The 22,638-nt window shown below is 45.5% G+C and overlaps 1 protein-coding gene across 2 annotated transcripts in view; it reads left to right on the top strand.

The window, feature by feature from the left end:
- NCAPD2 (non-SMC condensin I complex subunit D2) overlaps positions 1 to 22,638 on the top strand; it is a 93,233-nt gene that overhangs the window by 41,255 nt on the left and 29,340 nt on the right. For both annotated transcript variants that reach the window (XM_040361181.1, XM_040361182.1), the window contains 8 exons: positions 1,322 to 1,543; positions 3,587 to 3,764; positions 4,901 to 4,985; positions 5,067 to 5,200; positions 5,287 to 5,419; positions 5,613 to 5,697; positions 17,497 to 17,646; positions 21,177 to 21,352. In XM_040361181.1, the coding sequence (XP_040217115.1) occupies positions 1,322 to 1,543; positions 3,587 to 3,764; positions 4,901 to 4,985; positions 5,067 to 5,200; positions 5,287 to 5,419; positions 5,613 to 5,697; positions 17,497 to 17,646; positions 21,177 to 21,352 (1,163 nt within the window). The remainder of the gene's footprint in view (positions 1 to 1,321; positions 1,544 to 3,586; positions 3,765 to 4,900; positions 4,986 to 5,066; positions 5,201 to 5,286; positions 5,420 to 5,612; positions 5,698 to 17,496; positions 17,647 to 21,176; positions 21,353 to 22,638) is intronic.

Here is a 22,638-nt window from a genome sequence, read left to right on the forward strand (position 1 = left end):
CACTGCATCGCTTTAACAGACAATTGTGCGATGTGGCTCCCAAACAAAATTTACTAATTTTCTTTTGGTGGTATTTGACCGCCTCTGCGGTTTTTATTTTTTTGTGCTATAAACAAGAGCGACAATTTTGATGAAAAACACAATATTTTAACTTTTTGCTATAATATCCCATAGTTTTTTTTCTTTCAGTTTAGGCCAATACGTATTCTTCATATTTTTGGTAAAACAAACAAAAAAAAAAACGAAATAAGCGTATAGTGATTGGTTTGCGCAAAAGTTATAGCGCCTACAAAATAGGGGACGCAATTTTTTTTTTTTTTTCCCCTTCTTTGGGACTGCGACATTATGGCGGACACTTTTGGGACCATTCACATTTTATACAGGGATCAGTGCTATAAATATGCACTTATGTATAAATGTGACTGGCTGGGAAGGGGTTAACACTAGGGGGCGAGAAAGGGGTTAAATGTGTTCCCTAGGGAGTGATCCTTACTGTGGGGGAAGGGGACTGACTGGCGGAGGTGACCGATCTGTGTCCCTATGTACAAGGGACACACCATCGGTCTCCTCTCCCTGACAGGACGTCGATCTCTGTTTTTCACCCCATCATTACACACACACACACACATCCACGGTCCTGCTCAGTAACTGGGCGTAATAGCGGCCGCCAGGCATGCGCACCATGATCACAGTAACGCAGCGTGCACGCGCCCCCTAGTGGCTCTAAAAGACGAGGATGTCATATCAGAACAATGGAGCTATCTTGCCGCAACTGACGGTGGCCGGTAGTTAAGTGGTTAAGCAATGCAGAAAGATGACTCGAAATGGCATGCTTTTAACTTCGGATTTGAGCTGCCTACATGGGGGGGGGGGGGGGGGGGGCTTTAGCTTAGCTTGGCTTGTTAAAGTGCTTGTAAACCCTTTGCAGCTACTTTTACCTACAGGTAAGCCTATCTTCTCATATCCCTTCCTTTCCCTTTCATCTCTATAACCCATCGTTGTGGAAAGGTTCTGGAATTAAGATTCCTTCTTTTTGCTCTCCTTTATATGGCTTGGCGTACCATGTCCTACTCCTTCACCCCAAAGTCTCTTGGGTCGTGCACAATGCTTGTAAAAACTGAATATCCTGACCGTATCCACATGAATTGTGGGCGCCATTTGAGCGCTTGTGGCATGAGTGTCCGGTGTACAAGCAGGCTTGCCAAATAAAGTGTGTGTGTGTGTGTGTGTGTGTGTGTGTGTGTGTTTGTCTCGTGTCATTTAGCAGTGAAAGGTTCCTAGAATTGTAGTTTTAATTTTTATTTTTATTTTTTTTGGGCAGCAAAGGGAAAGAATTTGGAATCCCCGCCCAGTGAGGATCCGTTGCCTCCCCCCGATGGAGAAAACAAGGACTCTGAAGAGACTTCAGATGAGCAGGACAAGACTGACCTGAGCAAGCAAGAAATGCTGGTCCAGTACCTGACAGACGCTCGCTATTTTGCCTTGAAGATCGAGGAAGCCATTGATGTCATCAGCAAGATGATGTATGAAGCGGCCTCATCAGGTACGTGCAAAGAATTGATTGGACAAGCTTTTTAATAAACCACAAATGGCTCAAATATAAAATACACGCTAAATCTCTAATAAAAATCTCTATTTAAATACAAATATAGGATACAGCAGGGCTCAAAATTTCAAGTCCTGAGCTACGAGCCAGGCCTCAAGGGTACCCTACTATACCCCGCCCCTAAACGCGCCCTTGTAAATGATTTCATGAAATGACACTTTAATTTTTTATGCAGAATTAAGTTGTAAAAATATTGTCCCGTATTCAGATAGGAGATACGCCAGCGTATCTGAGTCCGGCCGTCGTATCTATGCGACTGGTTCATAGAATCAAGTTGCGCATAGATATCCCTAAGATCCGACAGGTGTAACTGTCTTACAAGGTCGCATCTTGGGCTGCAATTTCACGCTGGCCGCTAGGTGGCGCTTCCGTTTGTTTACGCGAGGAATATGCAAATTACTATTAACGTCGATTCAGAAACAAACGACCGCCCAGGGCATTTTTTTACGTGGTTTGCGTTCGGCTTTTTCCGGCGTAAAGTTACCCCTGCTATGTGAGGGGTATGTGCGGCATATCCTATGTTAAGTATGGCTGTCGTTCCCGCGCCGAGTTTTGAAATTTTTACGTTGTTTGTGTAAGTCATTCGCGAATACGGCTGGATGTAATTTACGTTCACGTCAAAAGCAATGTCGTTTTCCCGCGGATTTTCGAGCATGCGCACTGGGATGTTTTCACGAACGGTGCATGCACCGTTAAAAAAAAAAACGCCAAATACGCGGGGTCAAGCCAAATTTAAATAAAACAGGCCCCCTACATCCCCATTTGAATTACGCGGCCTTGCGCCGCAACACATACGTTACGCCGCCATAACTAAGGGCGCAAGTTCTTTCTGAATACAGAACTTGCGCCCAAAGTTACGCCGCTGTAGAGTATCGGAGATGCTTTACGCCAGAAGATGTGCGCATCTTTCTGAATCTGGCCCATTAACTTTATTCATGCCCATCAATGCTGCTTCACCCATGCAGCGCCTGCCCCTTTTTTGTCTGCCCATGCGGCGCCTGCCCCTTTTTTTTGTCTGCCCATGCGGCGCCGGCCCCTTTTTTTTGTCTGCCCATGCGGCGCCGGCCCCTTTTTGTCTGCCCATGCGGCGCCGGCCCCTTTTTGTCTGCCCATGCGGCAGAACAGAGGAAGAGGATTGGCGGCCGGATGATCAGAGAGCAGAGGAACTTCACTGGAACAGCTTTCATTTCAATAGCCGTGTGTTCTTGATGTCATACAGCCCCGCCCCCTTTGATACACCTCACTCCCGATTGGATGGGTCATCTGTTAAAGACCAGGGGGTGGTGCTGTGTGTGTGACAGCGAGTGCGGGGAACACTCTGCTAGTAAAATGAAAGCCACTAGTGATGTTCTGTGCGCTCTCATGATCTGCTCGCCTCTCTTCCCCCTCCGCGCTGGACGCCCATACAACCCTGGCACCCCCAACCAGTCCCCCCCCCCACTTCCCAGGCAGCTCCTCCTCGCCAGCCCTTAAAATCCACTCGCGAGGCGGGTGGAATTTGAGGGCTGGGGTACAGTATAGATTTTTTACGTTGACCTCCCTGGATTTTTGAGTTTTTAAATGAAAGAATTATATGTAAACCTTACACGTTGTGCTTGTTACAGCAGACTTTAGGCTTGTGTCTATGGAATCAGTTTTTACGTCTGTCTGAAATGTTTTGAGATCACCCAGGTCATTGCTGGGGGGCCTTTTGTCCCATTACAAGCGGATTCGCCTTCCCACCAACTTGTGCAAAAACCCATATAAAGGAAACCAAAGCGCATTGGTGCGGTCCCTTGTGTGAAATACGTTTGGCCCCTCCCACTACCTCCGTATTGAGATCTGCAGACATTTATGTGCAGTTTAACCCATTCAGTTTTTTTTTTTTTTTTTTGGGTCGGTATAGTGCTGGGGTGTGGTGTTTAAGTTCACTATAAACGGAAATATGTGCAAATATTTATAATGGTTTGAGCTTGGAAACTTTTTTCCCCCTCTCTGCAGTGGTACAGGAAGTCATTGAGTTCTTTGTTACGGTGTCGCAGTTCGGGGTGCCTCAGGCTGTGATCGGTGTACGCCGCATGCTGCCACTTGTCTGGTCGAAGGAGCCTGGTGTTCGTGATGCCGTGGTGGGCGCTTACCGCCAGCTGTACCTCTCCTCTTCTGGCTCAGAATCTGAAAGGTAAGTGGTAGGGGTTCACCGATTGGAAATTTGGGTGCTGAAACAGAAAATGACAGATTTAAAAAAATATATTTTTACTGGCGTATAACACACTTTTTTACTCTGAAAATCACTGCGACATTATGGCGGACACATTGGACACTTTTGACACATTTTTGGGACCGTTATCATTTATACAGCGATCAGTGCTATAAAAATGCACTTTTTACTGAATTTTTTTTTACTGGCAAGGGTTAACACTAGGGGGTGATCAAGGGGTTGTGTTCTCTATGGTGTGTTCTAACTGTAGGGGGAGTGCGACTGACTAGGGAAAGATTGATTGGTGTTCGTACATTGTATGAACACAGTCTCCTCGCCGCAGTATAACTTTGTCATCAATTAAAATTAAGGCTGTTACCGATTTAAAATATTCATCTTCGATTAATCGTGGTGCGTTTTTTTTTTTTTTTTTAATCGACTAATTTTACATCAATTATAACGCACATACATTTTTTCAGATTCCCACCATATCCCCCCCCCACTGTAATATCCTGACATTCTTTCCCCCCCCCCCCCCCACTGTAATATCCACATCTCCTCCTCCTCCGACGAGAAGCCGGGCAAACACAAGCAGTTGAGGCCGGGTAATAACAGAGCACTGTTCTAGGCTCACCTAGGCCGCCGCCGGGTGAACCTAGATGGCCGCCGCTCCGGGAGCTAGGCTGAAGCCGCGGCCTTTCCTATGGCTGAGGCGGCAGAGCTCCGGATCACGTGGTGTGCTGATCGCATCCGTTCAGATCATCCCCCCCCACCCCACCGTAACTGCGCAGGCCTTTGCCTCCGAAAATTGCCGAACACGTAGCTCCCTGCGCACACTTCTGACATTTCAGGCTCATTCCTTGCCATCCCTGTGGACATGGAGGATGTTAAGAGCCAGGAGAGCGAGCGTAGCGGTAGCGTCCAAGTGAAGTGAGGACGACTGGGCACTTACAGCGAGGTTCACACAGGCGCTGCATGTTCGGCTATTTTCGGAGGCAAGCGCCTCCAAGGGGACACGTCGGCAACACCGGGACAGGCGAGTGTTGAGCCTCTCTTATGGGCGATTTGATGCATATTTTTAATCCCAAACAATTTTCTTTTAAAACTTTTTCTTGTAGGGTGAGAGCTCAAAATCTGATCCGGAACCTTTCTCTGCTTATGGTGGACTCGTCTGCCGGAGTGATCCAGTCTCTGGAGGAGATCGTGAGTGGGAACCGTTTCTTGTCTCGGTTGGGTTTTGTTACATTGGAGATGATCTCTACATGTATGTTATATATTTGGTAGGTGCTGGAGTTTGTGCAGAAGGGGGAAATCAACCCCGCCGTCCCCCAGTTACTTTGGGAGAAGTTTACACTCAAGTCTCCTTGTTCTGATCTGGAACGCCGCGCCGCCGTCATGATGCTGGGGATGATGTCACGGTAAGTCCCTTGTATAGGTGTCTGATCAATACGTTTTTTAGAAGAAGCTTCCTGTACCCTTACTGGTGTGTACTCCTCATTTTCAGAGGTCAGCCGGAAATTGTGCTGAGTAATATAGAGACTCTTGTGAATGTGGGCCTGGCCCAGGAAGGGGAGAAGGATTATCGGCTCGCTCAACACGTCTGCAACTGCATCCTGAAAATTTCAGCTGGACAAAAGGTTGGTCTGAACCTGTGAACGTGCAGTGTGGGATGCGCAAGCGGTAGCGGCCATGAATAGGTCTGGGTGCTGCTATAATCTGAAACGTGTTTTGTTGACCTGATAATCTTATGGGAAGTTTGTCGTAATGGCTTGGCATAAGTCTCTTTACCAGGAATATCCAATAATTTGAGATATATTTATTTTTTTGCAGTCGCCCCTTGGTAAAACATCGGCACCCTTTCGCCTTCCGAATGACCATTGTCTATTCCAAAACCTGAAAGAAGCTGTTGTGGGAGGTAAGACTTGATTTTTTTTTTTTTTTACTTATCTTTTATTTTTATTTTCTCCAGCGTATACCATACAATTTTCTTACATTACTTCTTCCAGTAATATTACATTTTCAAATACATAATTCACATAAGCTATCCTACTCAATATCCTTATCTATACAGTATTCATTCCTATTACTCCCTATTTCCCCTCCCCCCCCCCCCCCCCCCAAAAAAAAAAAAAAAAAAAACAAGAAAGAAAGCCCCCTCCCTCCCTTCCTCCCTCCCGTCCTCTATACATCCTCTCCATTCCCCTCCATAAGTCTCCTTCCTTCTTCAGATCTCGTGAACATATTCCATCCTGACCAAGTATCGATGTACTGTGTCCTCCTATTCTGCGCTGAAAGCACCAAATCTTCCATTGCTCCTACCTCTTGGATCCTATTGAGCCACCCTGAAATACAGGGTGTCCTTGTATCTCTCCACCTCAACGTGACTTCTGCCCTTGCTGCATTTATCATGTGGCACACCACTGATTTTCTATACTTTTTCCAAGATATTTGTGAACTATGAAGTAGAAAGAAAGCGGGATCATCTGGTATCAAATCTTCAATACATTTTTGACTTATTCTTCGTACCTCCTCCCAATAATGCCTCATTTTATTACAGGACCAGAAAATATGTAAAAGTGTACCCTGTTCTCTACCACATCTCCAACAATTTCCGTCTGCCTGCTTGTCAAATTGGTGTAACCTTTCTGGAGTGTAGTACCATTGTGTTAAGAGCTTATAGTTCGCTTCTTGCGTCTTTGAACACACCAAGGAATTTACTGCCATAAAGATTATCTGTTTATGTTGGGTTGGGGTGAAAATTCTCCCCAGATCCCTCTCCCATTTCCGAATACTTGGCATCACAAAGTCCTCTGGAGGTGCGTTCACAAACCCATACATTTTCGACAACACTCCAGATAATGGTTCCACTTCATTACAACATCTCTCCAGTAATGTCAATTGTCTTTGAAATTCCCCTATCCGTCCCAAAGATCTTAGGAAATGGCTTACCTGCAGTGCCTGCCACAGTGCAAGTTCATATGCACCTCCTATTTCTGTTAAGTCTCTAATTGAGGGCCACTCACTTGATTTTGTAAAGTCTAACACCTGACTAAGGCCCTTTCTTCTGAACTTTTCACCTATAGCCTGTTCCAACCCTGGAGTAAAATTAGGGTTTCCTATTACCGGTATCAATGGTGATTTGCCTGGTGTGTATTTCTTATCTCCACATATTTTAGCTGAGATTTGCAATGTTGGACCTATTATAGGATGTCTCTTTAGATATCTGGGGAGTGCCGAATAGCACCAAGCTGCTCTAGATAACGGGATCGGGCTTACATCTTGCTCTATATTTACCCACCTTTTGGACTCTCCATGTCTACACCAGTCTATCAATCTGGTCAGGTGAGATGCTCTGTAGTAATTTATTATATTTGGGATTGCCATCCCTCCCACCTTTTTTGGCATTCTCAATAGTTCCCTTTTAATTCTAGGTTTTTTCCCTGCCCATATAAAACTCATGAACAAAGTATTTACCTGTCTTAAGAAAGTTATCGGTATAGAAATTGGCAAGGCCTGGATCATATACAGCATTTTTGGTAGAATACACATCTTTACTATGCTTCCTCTCCCAAACCATGAATGCATTCCTTGTCCCCATTTATCTAACAGTAATTTCATTGCATTATATAGTGGAGGGAAATTCAGAGCAAAGATGTTCTTGATGTTTGATGTTATATATGTACCTAAATATTTTAGTACTGACACCCATTTAAACCTAAAGTTCTGTTTTATTGTATCTCCTATCCCTCCCCGACTCTCTACACTCATCGCTTCTGATTTGGTATTGTTAATCTTCATATTTGAGACTTTCCCATACTGCTCGATTTCTCGTAGGAGGTTGGGGAGTGATATATGGGGGTTAGTTACTGAGAAAAGTAGGTCATCCGCATATGCTGCGATTTTATGTACCTGTTTTCCCGTCTGTATTCCCTGAATATCTACATTTTGTCGAATTCTGTTTAGTAAAGGCTCTACTGTGAGTACAAACAACAGGGGCGACAGTGGACATCCCTGTCTTGTACCATTTTTAATTTTAAAGGGAGATGAAAGTACTCCATTAACCCTTACTGAGGCCCGTGGGTTTGTATATACACTCATAATCCATCTGATCATACAATTTCCCAAACCCACCTGTCTCAGTACTTCTTCCAAAAACCGCCAACTCACCCGGTCAAAAGCTTTTTCTGCATCTGTATTCAAAAATACACATGGAATTTTCTTTTCTCCTGCATAATATACCAGGTTAAGGATTTTGATCGTATTGTCTTTGGCCTCCCTCCCCGGCACAAATCCCACCTGATCCATATCTACCAGCTGCGCTATCCATGGTTGAAGCCTAGATGCTATTATTTTTGAAAAAAACTTTAAGTCTGCGTTTAACAGTGAAATAGGTCTGTAACTACCGCAGTCTGCCGGGTCCTTCCCCTCTTTTGGGATCACGGTGATATGTGCCAGAAGGGCTTCCGGAGGGAATACCGCCGTACCCCCCAATGCATTAAAAAACTTTGCCATCTGTCCATTCAATAGCCCGGAGAATTCTCTGTAGTAACTCACAGAGAATCCATCCGGGCCTGGGGATTTCCCTAACTTAACTTTTTTTAAGATTTCTCCTACTTCTTGCGCAGATATAGGTAACTCTAATTTCTTTCGGGCCAATGAAGGTAATCTAGGCATACCTGCTCCCTGCAGATATTCCTCTATCCCCGACTGTGTGTCCCCTTCTGATGACAGGTTATATAGGGCTGAATAATATTCCTCAAACGTCTGCGCTATTTCTCTTGGTTTTTTTTAACAGTTTCCCCTCTTTCCCTTTAATTTGAGGGACATAAATTGTTCTGCTCTTCTCTTTCAATTTCCCTGCCAACAACTTACTGCATTTGTCCCCCATCTCATATTTAGCCTTCCTCCCTCTCTGTATACTTGCTTTAGCTTTAAATCGCATAATCTCTGATATCTGCCTCCTCAATTGTCCCAATTCCCTCCCTACCTCCGCTGATAGTTTTTCCTTATGTTGAGTTTCTAGTCTCTGAATTTCTTCCAGTATCTCCTTAATCTGTTTCTCACGTTTTTTCTTCAGGTAGGACCCATGTTTTATCAGGATCCCCCTGATCAGTTTTATGTGCTTCCCACACTATTCCGGGGTCACTGCCTGGTATATCATTGACCTGGAAGTATGCCGCAATCTCCCTAGTTACATCCTCCTTAACTTCTGGGTTTTGCAGCAAGCTCTCATTCAGCCTCCATCTTCTATCTTGAGCAAATACCATATTAGATAGGGAGAGATTCATACTAATCGGGGCGTGATCAGACCAAGTTATATTTCCAATTGTAATTTCAGAAACTGAAGTAATCAGATAATGGGGGACAATAAACATGTCTATGCGTGTATATACCTGATGTGGAACCGAAAAAAAAGTATAGTCCTTTTCATCTGCATGAAAAGTCCTCCACACATCCACTAATTGTACCTCGCATAGTTTCTTCATTATCCCTCTTCTGACTCTTCCTGGAATCGACGAGACCCCTGAGGATGCGTCCATTTTTGGCTCTAAAGTAATATTGAAATCTCCTCCCAAAATTAATTTCCCCTCTGAAAATTCTACCAGATCTGTGAGCACTTTCTTAATGAATACGTCTTGTTTAATATTTGGTGCGTACAGCGTAGCCAGGGTTACCTTGACCCCTCCTATACTCCCCTTTAGGAAAAGGAACCTGCCATTAGGATCTAAACGTTTTTCTTGTAGCGTCCACGCTATTCGATTTGAGATCAAAACTGATACTCCCTTAGACTTCGCCTCTTGATTCATCGCATGATATACGCATGGGAGAAGTCTGTTCTGTAAGAATGGCAGGCTCCCTCCCCTAAAATGGGTTTCCTGTACAAAAGCGACGTCTGTCCCCCATCTACTTAGGTCCTTTAACATCATTTTCCGTTTTTCTGGAATATTAAGTCCCTTCGCATTTAGGGAGGTTACCTTTATTGTCCCCATCTCAATATTACTTAAGGAGACCGAATAGAGGCCAGGGAGGGAAGAGAGGGAGACCGCGAGGAAAGGAGAGAGAGGAAGAGGGAGAGAGGGAAAAAAAAAAAAAATCCCCCACTAAAAAAAGGGGGAATAAAAATTTAGCCCCAGAAAGAAAAAAAAAAAAAGGGGGGGAGAAAAAACTACCCTGGTACCTCTGTACCTACCTCCACCCCCTTTTCTATGCCCCTAAGGGAAAAACCACCCAAGGCTGGATCCTTCTCCAGCGATCACCGTGGGTGTATACTACTATAGGGGGATTTGCCAGAATGGTCAAGTGGCTCCCACCCAGCTCCCCTACGCCCCCCCCCCCCCCCCCCCGACCTTCTTCATCCTGTTTTTCTATCCCATTTTTCTTTTTCTTCCCCATTCCATTCTCCCCTTCCCTTTCCTCCCCCCCCCCCCCCCGTCTCCCTCACCAGTTATTCTTCTTTTACCATATCTCTTACTTCATTACTTTCTTACTCAATCGTTCACACTTTCCGGTCCATTTAACACCAAATTATCTTTATGTATTTATTTATTTAGTACTACTACCCTCCAAAGGTCCTATGCCCTCTTCCTCGAGGGGATCCCCCCTCCATTCCTTACCTCCTTGACCCCCAAAAAAAAAAAACCCTGACCGCTACAACTTATTCATACTGGTAAGGTGAGGCGGGGGCTCATTTCAGGGAAAGCGAGGAAAAGGAGGGGAAAAAAAAAAAAAAAAAAACCCCTGTACACCTAAACGGCAATGGGGAAGAAAAATAAAAATAAAATAAAAATAAAAACCACCCTCCTCCTGCCATCCTATCTACCGCTACGGCCTAGCTATCTTCACTATCTTCACTCCCCTACCCCTCCCCCTGGTCACTTCCCCCCTTTCTTATTATCTTTATTACCATGCACCCAACTCATATCCAGCCTATATCAAACTGGGAACCCAGAAAGACCGCCTATCCCCCTGGCGTTGCCCCTCCCCTCTGTTCTCTCTCCACCCCCCGTCCTCCCTCGGCCCTCCATGTTTAGTGAGAAAAAAAAAAAAAAGAAAAATGTGCTTATCAATCTCTACTGTTCAATTTCCTATACACAAGTTCTCTTATCTCAAACCTATGCATTCCTGTGTTTACTGTGGCTCAGTGACATTTTGTGAAAAAAAAAAAAAAAAAAAAAAATCAACATACACAAACAAAAAAAAAAAAAACCAACCCCATTTTACCCCATGGTTCTATTTCCCATGGGGCCTAAGAGAAACCCTGCAACCCTTCCCCCAGAAGATCCCCGCTGCTCCCTCCCAAAGGGGGGACAGGGGGGAAAAATATATACCCCCAAAATCTACTACCCCATAATATACACCCCTCCCCCCCAAAAAAAAAACAAAAAAAAGTTATAAATAAATTTAAAAAATTCAGTGTTCATCTCGTGTTTTGTGTCTCGGACTCCTAGTTCTAATCTTCTTCTTATTTATCTTCCTTTCTAGTCCTGTGACGTGCTATTGTGTCCCAAAAAAAAAAAAAAAAACCTCCCTCCAGTGAGAGAGAGAATAATTAAAAATAAAAAAAGAGCAATTTGGTGGGCCAACCGGTGGGTAGGGGACGCAACAACTTCCCAAACCTGGGGGAAAAAAAAAAAAGAGGTGTATTTCCTCCCTTCCCCTCCTCTCTTCTCCTTTGGAGGGGGCCCAAAAAAAAGGAGCGGGGGTCTCTTCCTCTGATACTCCTCAGTCTTTGTCTTCCCTTATTTTCTTAGTCTGGGTATCCCCGGTATTTGCTGTAGCCAATCTGGTACCTCCATAGGTTCCATTCCCAAAAATTTAAACAGGGCTGGGAGGTCCTTATGCTGCTGTAGAGGGAAAGACTCCGTCCCCATTCTAATTGATACCGATATTGGGTACCCCCATCTGTAACTCCCCCCCAATCCTTTCACTTTGTCCAATAACGGGCGCAACATGGCCCTTCGTTGCAACGTTGCCTTAGATAGATCAGGGAGGATTTTTATTTGCACCCCTTCACACACAATCTCGCCGGCTTCCCATGCTGCTCTACTGACCATCTCTTTATGCGCGTATCTGTGGAAGCACCCAATTATGTCCCTAGGCCTGTCCAGGTTCGCTGAACGCGGACCCAGTGCTCTATGGAGTCTTTCAAATTCAAACCCCTGGGGGGGAGGGGATCGCACCAACTGGTTACATAGGCCATTTATCATTGTCTGCAAAGTCTCCTTTTCCACCGTCTCAGGGACCCCTCTAAATCTTAAATTCCTTCGTCTGCTCCTGTCCTCCATTTCCTCCAACTTCAGCTGCATATCGTCAAATTTTGACCTATATGTCCGTTCTATAACTGAGACCCGTGCATCTATGTTTACCAACAACTGTTCATCTCTATCCAATTTGTCTGATAACTGCAATACTTCCTCTCGGACCACCTCCATGTCCTTTCGGTGGGCTTCCTCCATTCGCTTCACCAGGGTCTCCATATCAGTCTTAGTCGGCATAGCCAATAACATAGCTTTCAGCTCTTTCAGCTCTGACCTCCTGGTCTCCTAGCGCTGAATCTGTGTTAACTGTCCCGCCCAGGTCTCTCTGAACCTGCATGTTTTCACCTCCTCCTCCGCTCCCCCTTACCTCTCCTCCTCCGGTCTGCAGCATCACCGTCCCCCCTGTCGGCTGCGTAGAAAGAACCGCCGCGGACTTGAGCTTCTTCTCACACGTCACGACTACACGTGACCCGGTCTCGCGATGTCTGTTTGCAGCCGACCTTGTCAGCGGGAAGTATCGCTGAATCTCCGGCTGAGACAGGGGGATCTGCTTAGGCTGTCTACCCGATACGGACAACTCAAGTGTCTGCGGTTCCAGGGACAACTCCTTATGCCGCTCCTCGCCAGGTAATTGAATAGCCTCCTTTTTCCTCCTCATTACCCGATCTCGTACCTTCTCCCCCGGTACCCTCTATCCAGGAGGGTTTTGTGAGGTGCAATATACACTGTCCGTACCGCCGTAGCATACAGAAAATTTTCAAATATTTTACAGGATTTCCAGGTGTTTGTGGGATAAATACTTCATCTAGACCTGGTCAGGGGTGGAGGAGCGTAGCTGTAGCTGTGGAGCGTGTCTGTCTCTACTCCACCATCTTCCGGTCACACCCCCAGAACCTTGATTTTATTTTTATTTATTTTTTCCAACTGCTTAAACCAGAGTTTGACAAATCCCAGGCCACCATGACCACGGTGACTCGAAATTTCGACCTGGCGCCTGGGCTTTTGTCAGTCCATTGACTGTTGCCGAGATGCACAATCTGAATCGCCCGATGCCCGGGAGTTGTAGTTCTGGGTGCAGGGCAGGTACTTTTTATTTTTCTCTTCTGTTCATGGACGGACACAGCAGCAATTGACCTTGGGGTATGATCCTTCCTTTCAGGAGATTGACTAGGCAGAAAAACAGCATGTTAAAGCGGATGTGCCACTAAAAAAATATATTAAAAGCCAGCAGCTACAAATACTGCAGCTGCTGACTTTTAATATAAGGACACTTACCTGTCCTGGAGTCCAGCGCCGATCGCAGCAGATGACGAGCGATCGCTCGTCACCCTGCTGCTCCCCCCTCCATCCACGGTGAGGGAACCAGGAAGTGAAGCGCTCCGGCTTCACTGCCCGGTTCCCTACGGCGCATGCGCGAGTCGCGCTGCGCCCGCCGATTGGCTCCCGCTGTGTGCTGGGAGCCGAGTGTTCCCAGCATACAACGGGGGACGGACGGGAAGCAGAGAAAAAAACCCATCTTTTGCCCGTATCGTAGGGCCGGAAGTGGGTGCAGATACCTGTCTGTAGAAAGGGGGAGGGTGCCGATCAGCGGGACTCCACTTTAGAGTGGAGATCCGCTTTAAGTTAAAACAGTACAGTACCTCCCAGGGGGCGGGTCCCCCGGGTACATCCCTCTCTCTGCCTCATGCGGCCTCAGTTTTTTTTTTTTCTGCCTAGCGAAAGGATTTTTTTTGCGATTTTTCTCGCATGTTTGTTTTTTTTTCCTGCATTTTTGGATCCTGGGATCTACAATCAACTTCTGACTGGGTGACAGGCTGGATCCTCGTAAGGTGAGGGGTTACCTGTGATCACCTGTAAGTTCACACTTCTGCCTTGCTATCTTTGCTCTGGGTGTGAGGAGTCCTCCGATCGGTTAATCAGCAAGACGCTAACACGAATATCATTTAGCAAGATTACAATTGATTTCCGGCATACAGCTGGTTTTACTAAACATTTGAGGTACACCCTCTTCGTGGACCAGCCAATCAGGTTACAACATTTCTTACAGTATATATTTGCCTGGAGATAAATGTATTAATGTAAATGTGATAAAACAAAAGTTTGCCTAGAGATAATGCTACGTGACAGATAATAATATATATTCTGACCACAGTCTCTCAGCTCATCTTATTTCTATAAATGTTTATAAAACTTCACACATGTCTGCAGATTATTGACCATCCACTCTTCTTTGTAAAGAATATTTCACACATTCTGCAAAACGGCAGCTTTAGCCGCAAGCTTTAAGTTTCCTGTGCTTTCACAAACGAGAATGTAATATAAAAGTTTTAGAAGAATTTAAAATGATTGAGTCTAATAGGAAAATAAAGGCCAATACTCCCTTGTTCCTATATCGGACCAGACCACCCAAAACAAAGGGGTAACCCCACTTTCCTTTCAACCCCTCCTTTTGATCAATGTTCTGCTTAAGAACATTTGATCAATTACGCATTATACCATCTAATCATTTCAGTTTCACTTGCACTTTCTTCCTTATGTATATTGGCTGAGGCTATTTTTGAAATTAAACACTGCGGCCCATATTCTGAGTAAATTTCCGCCAGCTGCGCTTAAGGCACTTACACTCCGCTGTCCCAACTTACTGGAGCAGGTGTTGTATTCCTCAAACACTTGCTCCGTAAGTTGGGACAGCGGAGTGTAAGTGTCCCGGCGTAGCCTGGCGGATCTCCAAGGGGGCGGCTTCTATTCAAATGAAGCGCGCCCCCGATGCGAAAGAACTGGGCATGCGCCGGGCTGCAAAAAGCCCAGTGCGCATGCTCCAGTTCTCGGCGGAAAACGTCAATGACGCCGACGTGTGCGTCATTGACGTAAAGTCGTATTCAAGAACGACTTACGTAAACGACGTACCCGACGAAAAAACACGACGGGGACCAGACGCCATCCGTAACATGGCCTACGCGAGACTTGCGGAAACTTACCCCTCATATAGCAGGAGTAAGTTTCCGCTTACGCAAACGACATTAGCGACGGTTACGCGACGCGAACTCGTTCGGGAATCGGCGTAGAAGGATCATTTGCATACGCAAATGACTCCTTCACTTAAATGCCATCTAGCGGCGGCCGGCGTCATTGCATTTAAGATCCGCCAGTGTAAGTGACTTACAGATGGCGGATCTTAAGTGTATCTATGCGAAAATGATTCTGAGAATCAGTCGCATAGATACACGGGCCAAAAAAGGGAGATACGATGGAGTATCCTGAGATACTCCGTCGTAACTTCTCTGAAAATATGGGCCATTATAATTAGGGTTGTCCCGATACCACTTTTTTAGGACCGAGTACAAGTACCGATTATTTTTTTTTTTTTTTTTTTTTTTTCCCATGTACTCGCCAATACCGATACTTTTTTTTAAATGTGTCCCCCACAAATGCAGCCGTGTCCCCCAAGAGAATGCCAAGCCCCCCCCCCCCCCCAGTTGATAAGCGCGGGGAACAATACAGCTTTCATTTGAATAGCTGTGTGTTCCACGCCCTGTTATATATATATATATATATATATATATATATATATATATATGTGTATATATATGTGTGTGTGTGTGTGTGTGTGTATGTATATATATATATATATATATAGCCCCTCCCCCTTGTCTGGGCACTTTGATAGACAGATCACCCATCCAATCCTGGGACGGGTGATCTGTCTGTCAAAGTGCCTGGACAAGGGGGAGGGGGCTATATGACGAGGCACGGCGGGGGAACACACAGCTATTCAAATGAAAGCTGTTTTGTTCCCCGCGCTTAACTAGATGGCCGCGGGGGGAGGTCTTGGGTTTTCTCTTTGAGGACTGCACTGCTCCGCTCACCGCCAGCTCTCTGGGGGAAAAAAAAAGTATCGGGCGAAGCATCGGGAGCATTTGCGCGAGTACAAGTACTTGCGCAAATGCTCAGTATCGATACCGATACTAGTATCGGGACAACCCCAATTATAATTTTAAAAGCAATGTTGTTGCTGGAGGCGCATAATGCCTCGGAGGTCTGTGTGGACCTGGCCGACCAGTTGGTGCAGGGCCTGAAATTTGTCTGTGAGTCGGCCCTGGATACGCTTCCCCTGCTTTCCAGGGCCTATGCGGTTTTGTTACGCCGCCTTGTGTGGCTGAAGTGTTGGTCTGCGGACCAGTCTTCTAAAAAGGCCTTGGTGGACTTACCCTTTAAGGGTGAACGGCTTTTTGGGGCGTCTCTGGATGACATCATTAAAGATGCCACGGGAGGTAAGAGCACTCTGCTCCCTCAATCGAGACAAGGCAAGGACCCTCCTTTACCGCCCCCATGCCTTTTTTTTTCCGTCTGCCTGGTGCGGCAGGAAAACGTTTCCAGGGCGCTAAGGCGCCCACTGAAGGGCAGAAGCGCCCCTGGTTCCGCAAGCCCAACAAGCCTGCGGATAAGCCTGCCTCCGCATGAAGGTCTGCCCCCGCCCGTCTCTCGTGTGGCTCTCGGGATGCCATGTAGTTCCACTTTTAAGCAGTATGGGCCAGATTCTCGTACTTTTGCGGCGGGCGTAGCGTAAGCCATTTACACTACGCCGCCGCAACTTACTGGAGCAAGTGCCGTATTCCTCAAGCACTTGCTCCGTAGTTTGCGGCGGCGTAGTGTAAAAGGCCCGGCGTATCCCCGCGTAATTCAAAGGGGGCGGCTTGTATTTAAATTAAGCGCGCCCCCGTGCCGATCGAACTGCGCATGCGCCGGGTTTAAAATAGCCCAGTGCGCATGCTCCAGCTCACGCCGGAAAACGTCAATGACGCCGATGTTTGCGTCATTGACGTAAAGTCGTATTCGAAAACGACGTACCCGACGGGGAAAGACGACGCGGACACGACGCCATACTTAACATGGTATACGGCGGACTGGCGTAAGGTTACCCCTCATATAGCAGGGGTAACCTTACGCAAATGTCGGCTACGCGACGCGAATTCTTTCAGGAATCGGCGTATCGGGCTCATTTGCATAAACAAATGAGACCTGAACGTAAACGCCACCTAGCAGTCGGCGTTGTATTGCATTTTGGATCCGACGGTGTAAGCTATTTGCACCATTTGGATCCTAGCCTAATTCCGGCGTGTCTTGTTTTGTGAATACAAAATAATGATACGCCGACGGGAAATTCGAATTACGCCGGTGTATCAGTAGATACACCGGCGTAACTCTTCTGAGAATCTGGCCCTGTGTTTTTAGTATCGCTTTAATCCTAGTGAATGGATTTGTTGGACAATTAAGTATTAGTAAATGTATATTTCTATGTGATTGTATACCCCCCCGCCCCCGGTGTTCTCTTCACCAAACTAAAACCCATTCTTTGGATTTGTATATCCTGAGTGTAGCTGAGAAATCCATTCCCCTCTTCATACAGGGTTATGTCTGCCTGACGTGCTCATAGATCTGCTTTCTTCTATTGTCAGGGATCGCCCAGCAGAACCCGTACTGGTTGCCCTTCAAAGAGACGGCTGTGAGGTTGGTGTATGAAATGGCAGAAGAGCCGGAGGAGATCTGCGCTGAAGTGTTACAGAGATGCAGTCAGCAGGTCCTGCAGGAGTTTACCAACCAAGAAGGTGAGAGGCGGGGCTTCTTCTCTGGCAACAGAAATGGGGGTCCTACATTTCTGACTAGGCCAACTTCCCCAATGATGGGATTTCTATGTATAGACCCGATCCAAGCTGTCCGGCAAATTATATCCCTGCCAAGGGGGTTCATCATGTTTGAATACAATTTGCTGCAACTGCTCAAGAACAGAGGTCATGAAGTTGGTTCCCTACCAAATCTCTTTAACCACTTAAGATCCGGACCAAAATGCAGCTAAAGGACCAGGCCCCTTTTTGCGATTGCGCGGTCGTGCCACGGCTGGGCATTTAACCACTTAACGACCGCCGTGTGTGTGTGTGTGTGTGTGTGTGTGTGTGTGTGTGTGTGTGTGTGTGTGTATGTATATGTGTGTGTGTGTGTGTGTGTGTGTGTGTGTGTGTATATATATATATATATATATATATATATATATATATATATATATATATATATATATATATATATATATATATATATATATATATATATATATATATATATATATATATATATATATATATATATATATATATATATAATGTCCCTGCCTTTCCACGGGTCAGGGGTCCGATCGGACCCCCCCCCCCCCTGTACATGTGGCGGTCGGAAATCATGGGAGCAATCCGGGATGAGGGGGCGGCTAGAAACGTTTCTAGCCGCCCCCTCGCGATCGCTCCCCGGAGCTGAAGAACGGGGAGAGCCGTATGTAAACACGGCTTCCCCGTCCTTAACTGTGGTGGCGCATCGATCGAGTGATCCCTTTTATAGGGGAGACTCAATCGATGACGTCAGACCTACAGCCACACCCCCCCCTACAGTTGTAAACACACACTAGGTGAAACATAACTCCTACAGCGCCCCCTGTGGTTAACTCCCAAACTGCAACAATAAACAATGCAATTTAAATGCATTTTTTGCTGTGAAAATGACAATGGTCCCAAAAATGTGTCAAAATTGTCCGAAGTATCCGCCATAATGTCGCAGTCACGAAAAAAATCGCTGATCTCCGCCATTAGTAGTAAAAAAAAAAAAATTCATAAAAATGCAATAAAACTATCCCCTATTTTGTAAACGCTATAAATTTTGCGCAAACCAATTCGATAAATGCTTATTGCGTGTGTTATTTTTGGTAAAAAAAAAAAATGTCAAGCTTTAAGTGGCTAACAATCACGTACTTGCCCAGCCGTGCCATTCTGCTGAAGTATATCTGCGTTCGGCGCTCCTTAAGTGGTTAAAAGTAGACCTATAGGCTTTTTTTTTTTTTCCATGTGTGATAGAGTAGAGTTTATAAACCTGTCAGATTTTATTTTATTATTTTTCCCCTCTTGCTATCTGTATTCCAGTGCAGAGATGTCCCTTTACTTCCTGTCCCATAGCTAAACAGGAAGTGAGAGGAAATCCCTGCAAATGAAAGTGGTTTTAAAGGCAGAAGGTGCGTTCTATGCATTTTTAAGTTTAGATCAGGGATATGCAATTAGAGGACCTCCAGCTGTTGCAGAACTTTAACTCCCATGAGGCATAGCAAGAATGACAGCCACAAGCATCACACACAGAGGCATGATGGGACTTGTAGTTTTGTAACAGCTGGAGGTCCACTAATTGCATATCCCTGGTTTTAGATAGATAAAAATATATATATATATATATATATATATATATATATATATATATATATATATATATATATATATATATATATATATATATATATATATATTTTTATATAATAGTGTGTGTGTGTACCTACCTTTTTTCTATTTCCTCTTGTGCATTCCCATCTTGCTTGTGGGTTGGCGAAGCCCACAAAGAAGGTTCTTCCGGGATATGGCACTGCTGAATAACCAGCATGCACCGCCGGTTCTCGCGCATGTGCAGTATGGACACATCGCAGTGCTGGAAACCTAGCAAGCCCTCGGCGCTGCCCCCGGGGAAATTATGAGAAGCATCTCCTAGGAGCACTAAGCGAGCACAGGCGTCGAGGGAAAATGACGTCGGGCGCCGTGGAGGAAGTGGCAGAATACAAGGGACCCCTTTAGGTGTTAGAAATAAAAATGTCCAAAATTGTTTTGTGTGTGTGTGTTTTTTTTTTTTTTTTCCTTTATCGGTGCAACTCCGCTAAAAAGTCTTCTGTGTTCAGGAGAGAACTAGGCGTTAAAGCGGAGGTCCCCCCTAAAACAAAATTCACATTCGCACCTTTCAAATATTTTTTATTTCTTTAAAACATTCGAAGAGTTGTTGGTTTTTTTTTTCCTTGACAAAACGCCTGTTGCTAGGCAGTCGTCCTAATCTGCCGCTCCCTTCTTCGGAGCGCCTTGTTCTCGTCCTCCCATGTGTTGTCTCCTGGGAAATGGGGCGTGATGTCTTCTGGGACCTGTGTGTCCCAGAAGACAGGGCCCAAACCCCCTCCTAAGGGATGTTCCAGAACGTCCCTCCGGAGAGCGCGCCCACATGCAGTACGAAGTGGTTAAGCGCCACACAATTTTTTTTATTTTTTTTAAAGCATGACATGTATCCATTTGCTTGACGTAATATCTTACACGTTAAATTTATTTATATATTTAAAAAAAAAATGGTAGTAATTTTTTTATTTTTTATTATTGAGTGAGAAACTTTTATATAGTGCAACACATGCGAACTGAATCGCCTCTGGGCGCTTTCATTCTTTTTTTTTTCAAAATTGCATTTGAAAAATCGCCAGGCAAATATCGTGACTTTTTAAAAATTGCAACACACATCATTTTATTCTTTAGTGCCTCTGCTAAAAGTGCGTTTTGGGGGCTCTACGGAATTTTTCTAGCAAAAAAGTTAGGGCCAGATTCGGCAGCGTAACGTATCCCATTTACGTTGCACCGCCGCAGGTTTACAGCGTAAGTGCCTGATTCACAAAGCTCTTACCTGTAAACTTGCGGTGGTGTAACGTAAATCCGCTCGGCGCAAGCCCGCCTAATTCAAATGGGGCGGGCACCATTTAAATTTGGCACGTTCCCGCGCCGAACGTACTGCGCATGCTCCGTCCGTCAAATTACCCGACGTGCATTACGCTAAATGACGTTGCAAGGACGTCATTGGTTTCGACGTTAACGTAAATGGCGTCCAGCGCCATTCACGGACGACTTGCGCAAACTACGTGAAATTTAAAATTTCGATGCGGGAACGACGGCCATACTTAACTTGGGTTACACCACGTAGAGGCAGCCTTAGTTTTATGCGGCGTATTTAGACGGAAACGACGTAAATTTAGAGCGACGGGTAAAGCGTACATTCGTGAATTGCCGTAACTAATCATTTGCATATTCTACGCCGACCGCAATGGAATCGCCACCTAGCGGCCGGCCTAGAATTGCAGCCTAAGCGGATCAGAGATACGACTGCATATCAGGAGTTACTCCGTCGTATCTCTTTTGTGAATCTGGCCCTTAATTTTTACGCAAAGGCGCAAAATTGGCCCAGATACAAAGTGTTGTTTTTTCTGTTGAGTTGCTTTTTATTCACCATGTTTGTTTTTTTTTTTCCTTTTCAGAATCGGTGATCTCGGCGTTCCTCCTCACCCACTTGCTGTCTCTAGCGGGAGACGTGGCCTTACAGCTGGTGGTGTATCTGGAATGTACCGTCAGTGCGGAGCTCCGGAGGCAGAGACTGGTGAGGGAGGAACAAGCCGCCGAGAAACAGGGAAAGAAACAGCAAAGGAAGTCTAAGGTAAGTGCTGGAGGGTGTACAGATCTCCAACCATCAGGTGTTCTGACTTTGTGCAATGTGGGAGGGTTACCACCTCTGTTGGGTTTTTGTCACCCCGAATGCAATAATTGGGGGGGGGGGGGGGGGGATTCTTCTACATTTGTGTCTAGGCCAGAGGTTCTCAGCTCCTGTCTTCATGACCCACCGACAGGACAGGTTTGCAGGATAACTAAGATGCATGACAGGTGGGATCATTTGCTGCTCAGTGATTGGAGTATCTGTATCTCCCCCTAGGTAATACATAAAATCTGGCCTGTTACTGGGTCCTGAGGACAGAAGTTGAGAACCAATGCTCCTAGAACACGGGTGTCAAACACAAGGCCCGCAGGCTGAATCCAGGCCCTCCAGGCCACCTTATGTGGCCCTTGCACCTCTCCTGCAGCTGCAGGAGAACTCCAGCCCCGCTCTGGTCCTCCTCCAGATCCTTACTTTCTGGTTTCAAGCAATGCATCCAGCTTCTTCCAGGCAGCAGCATAAGGAAAGGGGGGGGGGGCACTGATGTAAGGGAGGGTGGGGGACTCGACTTCTGATGGGGGGGCTCCCGGCATCTAATGTAAGAGGAGGGGATGCTCTGGACATCTAATCTTACAGATACAACCGGCCCTTCTGAGGGGCAATACGGCTTTCTTTTGGTGGCATTTGCTCACCTCTGCCTTTTTTTTTCTTTTCTATAAACAAACCCATTTTGAAGAAAACTATTTTGTTTACTTTTTGCTATAATCCCAAAAAATTGAAAACAAATTTCTTCAGTTTAGGCCAATACGTATTCTACATATTTTTGGTAAAAATCGCAATAAGTGTGTGGATTTTTTTTTTTTGGGTTTGCGCAAGTTATAGCGTCTAATATGCAATTAGCGGACATCCAGCTGTTGCAAAACTACAAGTCCCATCATGCCTCAGCCTCTGGGTGTGATGTTTGTGGCTGTCAGAATCTTGCTATGCCTCATGGGAGTTGTAGTTCTGCAACAGCTGGAGGTCCGCTAATTGCATATCCCTGGTCTAAAACATGGATAGATTTTTTTTTTTTTTTTACTAGTAATGGTAGTGATCAACAATTTATTTTTTGAGGGGGGATTGTGGTGGGCAGATCAGACGCCTTTGACACTATTTGGGGGCCATTGTAATTTTTACAGTGATCAGTGCTATAAAAATGCACTGATTTCTGTGAAAATGACTCTGGCAGTGAAGGGGTTAACCTGTAGGGCGCTGAAGGGGTTAAGTGTTTCCTAGGGAATGATTACTACTAT

Source organism: Rana temporaria, chromosome 8 (genome assembly GCF_905171775.1).
Source record: "Rana temporaria chromosome 8, aRanTem1.1, whole genome shotgun sequence".
Taxonomy (NCBI): domain Eukaryota; kingdom Metazoa; phylum Chordata; class Amphibia; order Anura; family Ranidae; genus Rana; species Rana temporaria.